At 55.6% G+C, this 7,099-nt stretch overlaps 2 protein-coding genes across 2 annotated transcripts; one reads left to right on the top strand and one right to left on the bottom strand.

The window, feature by feature from the left end:
- Position 1: 1 nt before the first annotated feature.
- IE81DRAFT_327253 (putative peroxisomal half ABC transporter) lies at positions 2 to 2,978 on the bottom strand. Its single transcript, XM_025515060.1, has 4 exons — positions 2,295 to 2,978; positions 1,941 to 2,163; positions 1,309 to 1,859; positions 2 to 1,217 (listed from the first exon to the last, which is right to left on the bottom strand). The coding sequence occupies exons 1-4, from the start codon at positions 2,774 to 2,776 to the stop codon at positions 80 to 82; spliced, it is 2,394 nt and encodes a 797-aa protein (XP_025365837.1). The 5' UTR covers positions 2,777 to 2,978; the 3' UTR covers positions 2 to 79.
- Positions 2,979 to 3,396: 418 nt separating this feature from the next.
- IE81DRAFT_327252 (WD40 repeat-like protein) lies at positions 3,397 to 6,483 on the top strand. The gene is made up of 3 exons (XM_025515059.1): positions 3,397 to 4,388; positions 4,713 to 5,370; positions 5,558 to 6,483. Exons 1-3 carry the CDS (start codon positions 3,713 to 3,715, stop codon positions 6,231 to 6,233), a joined length of 2,010 nt encoding a protein of 669 aa, XP_025365836.1. The 5' UTR covers positions 3,397 to 3,712; the 3' UTR covers positions 6,234 to 6,483.
- Positions 6,484 to 7,099: the final 616 nt, after the last annotated feature.

Below are 7,099 nucleotides of genomic sequence, written 5' to 3'. Positions count from 1 at the left end.
GGGGGGGGGGGATGAGGAGTGTAGTGAGAGTAGAGGAGGTACTTGAGGAGTAGCAGCACAAACCTCTACAAAAAAAACCTTACGCCTTGGGACTCAGCTCCTTCTTGATCACCTCCACCCTCTTCTCCCACTTTTCCACATCCCTAAGCTGGTTCTTGAGCTGTTTGATCTCCTCCTCAAAGCTGAGCGCCTCGTTCGAACCTTCCAGCTCCTCCAACTTCCAACTATTGGCCTCTCCGCCAAGGTGCAAGAGGTGCGTGTGGTAGCGCATCAAGCTGGGTCTGTGAGAGATGGTGATGAGTGTGATGCCCCTCTCCTTCGCAGCTTGATACATCAACCCCTCCACATCCGTCGACACTGCGCTCGAAGTCTCGTCCAGTATGCCGAATCGCGGAGCGTGGTAGAGCAGCCTGGCAAATGCGAAGCGCTGCCTCTCTCCTCCCGAAAGCACATCCGTCCACGTCTTTCTCGCCCCAAAGCCTCCTTCCCTCTCCACCACGTACGCCAAATGCACCGCTCCCAAGATCTCCATCAGCTCCGCATCCGTCTTGCTGCATTGAGGCACAGCGTGCGGATAGATGATCTGCTCCTTCAGACTTCCCGTGGTCAAGTAGGCTTTTTGCGGCAAGAACATCGTGCGCTTCGCATCCGGCACGCGCATCTCCCCCTCAAAAGCGGGCCAAAGCTCCGCCAAGACCCTCGCCACTGCCGTCTTGCCCACCCCATTGGGTCCAGAGATGAGGACGTGCATGCCAGGTTTGACGCGCAAGCTCAAGTCCTTCACCAACTCCTCTCCTCCCCTCTCCACTCCAGGTGCGGGCGCAACGATGGGCACGTGGGAAAGCTCGACATCCTCCGATCCTCGCGTCACTCTTCCCTTGATGCTTCCCAAATCGTAAAAAGGTTGATGGGCCGACAAGTCGTCCGGTCGAGGAAGCGATTGGTAGTGCCCTCTGTCCAGGGAATGCAGCACCTGAAGCAAAACGTAGATTCGACTGGTGAAGCCGGCCAATTCGGCGAGATCCTTGTAGGATGCCATCAGACGCGAACCGGCATCCGACACGCTCAGGAGCAGACGTCTGCTGCCCACATAACCTTGCGTGCGCGCTGCCACACCGGCATCTTTGGACGCCGCGGTGGAGCCACCTTCGTCGGCGCTCCCCGCTTTGTTGCCAGTGAGGTACGGCATCGCGATCAGACCATAGCCCGCAGCCGACCTGAGGATCGAGCAGGAGATAATTCTTCTTCAGCGAGGACCGTGTCTGCGAGGGAATTCAGACAGTCTCATGGTGTGAAGCAAGCACTCACCAAGCATACTTGAGCACAAAGTCTTCCGTCATGGAGTAGGCCACTCTGACCTTGTAGATGCTTCCAACGTGCTTGACGAGCCTCTTGAAAGCTCTATTGAGGATACTCTCCTCGATAGCGGATCCATTGTAAAAGGCCACCTCTTCGGCGTTCGTAATCAGTCTACCATGAGCGCCTCTGAAGTCGCCTTCCAATTTGGCTTCGATCGCTGCCAGCTTGCCAAATGCCGGGGCAGCAGCTCGCAAAATCCTCCCGGTCAAGTAGTAGCTGATAAACAGCCCGAACAGACCTCTTCCACCAATAGCATTCGCCAACTGGTAATTGAAAATGATGATATCCAGAGTGGGCTTGGCAATGTTGCTGTACAGAGCAGACAGGGTCTCGCAGAAACGAGCAATGTCGGTGGTGATGTACTGATCCGCAGATTCTACCCTTCCATCCAGATTGATGATGCGGTAAAAGTTGGCTTTGGGCGAGAGGTAGAGGTCGTGGGCATAGCGCGTCAGACGAGTTCTGAAACCGATGGCCAACTTGCTCTGTAGGTATCGGATCTGAGGGAAGCGCATAGAGCGTGTCAGAAAGACGAACGCGTTGACAGCAGACACTAGGCGCCAGTAACTTCCCGCACTCACCATGCTGTTGGTGTATGTGCTGGGCACAGCCAGGGCGAACCACAGTCCCAGTCCACGTAGAAACCCACGACCATTGGCAGTGACGAGGTTCTTGACAATGTAGCCGTCCAGTCGGGCAACGAGGACGCTGAGGTATGTGCGCAGGATGAGAAAAGCGGTGTGCAGCGCCAGCAAAATAACTTCTTTGCAGCGAGTGTTGGGGATTAGAATTCGCAAAATGGCCCTAAAAGTGGAGAAGAGAAAGGGAGGAATGTAAGCAAGAGTGGTGCTGGCCGAGTCGAGTGGCATGGAATGGCGTGGGGTGGCGTGTATGCGCTCTTGCAAAGCATCCGCACAGCAAACCAAAAGACTCACTTGAGCTGCCTAAAGAATTCCTTGTTCACTCCCACTTTCTTGGCAGTAGCGGCGGCCTGACCACCCTGAGCTCTGACTTCCCTCGCCTCTGCCCTCTTCCTATCCTTTACCGTCTTTTCATCCTGCCCATCCTGCGCGCTCTTCTTGACATTGAGAGCGAGGGGTGTAGCTTGACTAAAGTATTTCCAATGAGCATCGAAGGTGGAGGGTTTGGTAGGTCTGATGGATACGCGCGACATGCGACCTCGATGAGGCACCAACAACTGATGAGATACGCCTCGCGCATCCACTTTGCCATCCTCTGCTCTGGGAATGTAAAGCTGCTCCAACGCTCGCTCCATCTCTGATTCGCTCAGCTTCTTGCCATAAATCAGCGAGCTGGGCTCAAAGGAGAGCGCACCGCTCAAAGATGCGCTCTTGCCGCCGCCGCCGCCGCCCCCACCTGATGACGCTTCGCCCCTTCTGAGTGTGCGGTTGGCCATGATGCATGAGATGGGCAGATGGCGATGGAGAGAGGAGAGGAGAGGAGAGGAGTGTGCGCGAGTGCGAGTGCGAGTAGCTCAATGCTCTCGGTGTCCTGCTGAGCGTCGCGGAGGGGGAAGGAGGGCAAGAGGAGGTTTGTGAAGCGATTGCGAATGCGATTGCGAGTACGCGTGGTCCTTGTGCTGCTTGCTGCATGTTGGTATGGGTGGGCATTCACACTCACTCTTCGTCGACTGCATATATGCTGGGCGCTGCTGCTGATACGCATAGCCGATGCCCGGACCCTCCCTAGCGCAGCTGGGCAGGGCAGGGCAGGGCAGGGCAGGGCACGGCAAGCGTGTGAACGAGCGTATACAGCCGGTGCGTTGTGCCTTTGCATGCCATGCGCGCTCGGCACCATGTCGATTCACATTGCCGAACGCCTCACACACACGCTCACGTGACCTTTCGACTCACCACTCGACTCAAACTCGATTTCCCAGTTCACCACGTGGTTGAGCGCGGTGTAAGAGACACCAACCCCGTCTGACTCCAAGACTCTTGACTGTACGCATGCATGCACGCACGTGAAGCGGATTTTTTGAAATTTGTTGCTTTCATCCGCTAAGTACACTCACGACTCGAGACTTGTTGCTCTCTCCACACAAGGTTAGCAGAAACGACGGACTCACAATCACGAATTTGAAGTGCTTCAATTGAAAGCAGACGACGTGTTGTAGATGCAGTAAGCAATCGTGAATGTCAAGGTATCAATGTCAAGGTATCGAGTGTGTATTTCCAGCTTTCCCATCCACACCACACAAACTCCCAACTTTCCTCAAGAGGCGGGCAGCGTTGGACCCCGCCCCGCCCCGCAAAGAAGGCAACACAGAGGCAACATCAGGTCGACATAGACACCATCCTCACCACCTCCACTCCCTCCCCTGCGCAGAGCCATGTCGAAACGAGCCAATACAGGCTCGGCGGTTGCGACCAGCAAACGTCAAGGTAGCAGTGCGGCGGCGGCAGCAGCAGCAGCAGCACCAAATAAGAGGGCTCGCTTCGATGGCGCCATCTCAGCGTCCAAGTCTGCCAAGGTCGATACAAGCGTCCAAGCAGGCAGGCCGTCCAAAGGCAGAAGAGACGATGGCGATGGCGATGGCGATGGCGATGGCGATGGCGCACGCCGAGCACACGCGCCAGGCGCCTCTTCAACTTCAACAACAACAACAACAACAACATCGCCCTCTCACGATTCCGCTTCCGCTTCTTCCAAGCTCGACTCGGCGCACACATTCGCTGGCGAGCCGGCTGCGCGCACCTTTAGGATCCTTGCAGGCTCGTACGAGCGACACCTGTACGGTCTGCACTGCCAGCCCATCTTCTCCAACGCGAGTGCGAGTGCGAGTGCGAGTGCGAGCAGGAGCGGCAAGGAGGCTGCCACACAGGGAAAGAGGATATCCTTCCGCATCACACCTCTATTCATATTTCCTGCGCATCCCAGCGCCATCTTGTCCGTCGCTGCGGCTGGAAGAGGCGCAAAGTGGGCAGTCAGTGGAGCGGGGGAGGATGTGATCAAGGTTTGGGATTTGAGGAAAAAGGTAGAGGTGGGAACGTTGGCTGGACATACTGGTGAGTGTTGTTGTTGTTGTTGTTGTTGTGGTGGTGGTGGTGGTGGGTAGATGCACGAGTCAGCAGCCAGTCAAAGTCAGAGCGATCGGGCACACGGGCACGGGCGCATGCTCAAAAGGCAGAAGAGGCGAAGAGAAAAGGTGCAAGGCCAGCGAGGCAGCTGCGCCGAAGCGCAAGCAAACTCTTTCTCGAGGTATCAGCTTCCTTCGATATGCTCGAGCTGGTGCTATGCCATGTCAATCGGAGAACATGCGCCAAGCACAGCTGCTCATCTTGAATAGTGCCTTTTTGCCCCGCTCACGCCGCTCCCACCCGCACGTACAGGCACGATCAACAGCCTCACCTTTCCACTGCGCACCTACTTGCTCTCCGGATCTTCTACGGGAGAACTAAACATCTACCGCGTACGAGACTGGGCGCTGCTCAAGACGCTGCGGGGCCACACTGGATCGATTCGAAGCATCTCTGCACATCCTGGTGCACGTCTAGCATTGAGCGTGGGAGACGATCAACATTTGCGTCTGTGGGACCTGATGCGAGCCAAGAGCGCAGGTAGTGTACGTCTACCCCTTCCCAAGGGCAGCAAACAAATAGGAGGAGGAGGAGGAGGAGGCGATTGGAATGCGGAACAGTTGATGTGGAATGCCAAAGGCGATAGGTTCGTTGTGCTGGCTAGGAACGCAATCTTTCTGTACGATCAGACGATGAGACTCGTAGCGAGCGAGATGAACCCTAGGGAAATGACGAGGAAGAGAATCACTTGTTTCAGCTTTGCCACGGTGGCGGAAGAGGAGGTTTTGCTGGCTGGGACGGAAGATGGAAGGGTCAGGGTGTTGGGATTGCCGCGTGCGAGTCAGGCGAGCAGTAAAGGCACAGAGTCAGAAGAGGAGGAGCAGGAGCAGGAGCAGGAGCAGGAGCAGGAGGAAGCTGAAGAGACTGCAGGTTTCGTGCAGCTTGCTAGTCTGACCGGTCACACCAATCGGTGAGTCTGGATGCAGTCGATCCCAGCAGAAGGAGATTGCTCGAAAGGGTTCGCCTTGTTGTTTCCTCTCTTTTCTTGCAATTCTCGCGCTGCGCGGGGTGCTCACCTAGATGAGCTTGTGTCATGGCACGCATCTCTCCACCTGCTGACGCCGATCGCATCTTGCTCTGCCTTTTCCCTGCGCAAGCGTCAAATCCATCGCCATTCAAAGTATAGTCGACCCGCAACACATCACCAGCGATTCCTCCACCACGTCCAGCACTCCCACTCTTCAGATCGCAGTGACGATCTGCTCCGACGGCAAGTTTCGGCTGTACAATTTGGGCGAACTCGACAGCTGGGCATCGGCACGAGGAGGAGGAGAAGGAGCGACGACGACGACGACGATGAATGGAGAGGGGAAATCGGATTCGCGATTGGAATTGCGATTGCAACCTTGCGCGGAGTACGATAGCAAAGGAGCTAGATTGACGTGCTTGGATGTGGTTGCGGGGGATGGGAGCGGCTTGTCCAATTCCAGCATGGATGTCGCAAGTGTTGCATTGGAACGTTCGCCGATGGATCGAGAGGGAGTCGACTTGGCTCAGCAGAGCGAGAGCGAGGAAGAGGAAGAGGGAGAGGAGGAGGATGAGGAGTACAAAGAGTTGAAGGAGTTGAAAAGGTTGGTCAGGAAGGCTAAGCGGGCTGGGGTGATCTTGGAGGGCATGAGCGACGAAGAGGAGGAGGACGAGGAAGAAGAAGAAGAAGATGATGATGATGGGGAGGAGGAGGAGGAAAGAAGCGAAGATGAATACGCAGAGGAAGAGGAGGAGCAGATGAGCGAGAGCGAAGGAGAAGAAGAAGAGGGGGAGGAGGAAGAATAATCGGATGAAATGGAATAGGGAGCAAGAGCAAAGAGCAAGAGCCAGGGCAGGGAACAAGGGAAGCAAAAAGTTTCCCTCCTCCCCCCCGGTCCATTCGTCATCGTCGGCAACGAGTCACCTTGCCGCCATGTATCCGATCCCTGTCCCCACCCTTTACCCTTTGGCCTTTGTACTGCCTCCTCCATTGCGTCTCACCCTTTTCCTTGCGCGATACGATGAAAAGGGGAAAACGCAAGACTTTATGCTGCTTTTTTTTTTTTTTAATTTTTTTGCTTTCCTTGTGCACGAAGATCGCAAAGCCAGAGCAGCCACTTTGCCCCCCCATCTCCAAAAAGTCGTGGATAGCGCAAGCTCTGAAAGGCGCCTGCCGGCGTCTGCGTCTGCGTCTGCGTCTGCGTCTGCTCCCTCCCTCCGCCGGTTTGCAACTTGGCGAACTCGTGGACTGTTCTTTGAAAGATGACGATCGAGTCCTCCCCCGCACGAACGCGCATCTCGAGTGCACCCCAAGTCCCGCCGTAGCTTTGGAACAAAATCCTCGTCGGGGAAAAAGTCAAAAGGTTCCCTTGCCTTCTCGTCTCGACGAACATTTTTTTTTTTTTTTTCGAAACGTCGACGTTCCCCTCCCCTTCCTTCAAGTTGGCTCCTCCGTGCAGAACAAAGAAAGAGCCCCCTTACCCCCCCCCCAAAACCAAGAAGAAAACGGAAAGCCCATGCAGCTTACTTGTTCTCTTGCAATGCACGACGCCTCTGCTGCCAAAAGCACGATCCCTGATGCACACTCATGAATATACTTCACAAAGATCGAAACCAATCGCACATTCACCGCTACGAAACGTCCCGGTGCGAGCCCAGGCCGCCAAAGACCT

The sequence above is a fragment of the Ceraceosorus guamensis genome, assembly GCF_003144195.1.
Source record: "Ceraceosorus guamensis strain MCA 4658 unplaced genomic scaffold IE81scaffold_216, whole genome shotgun sequence".
In the NCBI taxonomy this organism is placed as follows: domain Eukaryota; kingdom Fungi; phylum Basidiomycota; class Exobasidiomycetes; order Ceraceosorales; family Ceraceosoraceae; genus Ceraceosorus; species Ceraceosorus guamensis.
This window is presented reverse-complemented; position numbering and strand designations above follow the sequence as displayed.

Bases quoted from the DNA above. Each gene is read 5' to 3' on its own strand.
- IE81DRAFT_327253 (XM_025515060.1), bottom strand. From the start codon at position 2,776: ATGGCCAACCGCACACTCAGAAGGGGCGAAGCGTCATCAGGTGGGGGC. The intron at 2,164-2,294 runs GTGAGTCTTTTG...CTCCACTTTTAG, and splicing joins GAATTCTTTAGGCAGCTCAA to GGCCATTTTGCGAATTCTAA. The intron at 1,218-1,308 runs GTGAGTGCTTGC...CTCGATCCTCAG, and splicing joins TTTGTGCTCAAGTATGCTTG to GTCGGCTGCGGGCTATGGTC.
- IE81DRAFT_327252 (XM_025515059.1), top strand. From the start codon at position 3,713: ATGTCGAAACGAGCCAATACAGGCTCGGCGGTTGCGACCAGCAAACGT. The intron at 4,389-4,712 runs GTGAGTGTTGTT...CCGCACGTACAG, and splicing joins AACGTTGGCTGGACATACTG to GCACGATCAACAGCCTCACC. The intron at 5,371-5,557 runs GTGAGTCTGGAT...TCCCTGCGCAAG, and splicing joins CTGACCGGTCACACCAATCG to CGTCAAATCCATCGCCATTC.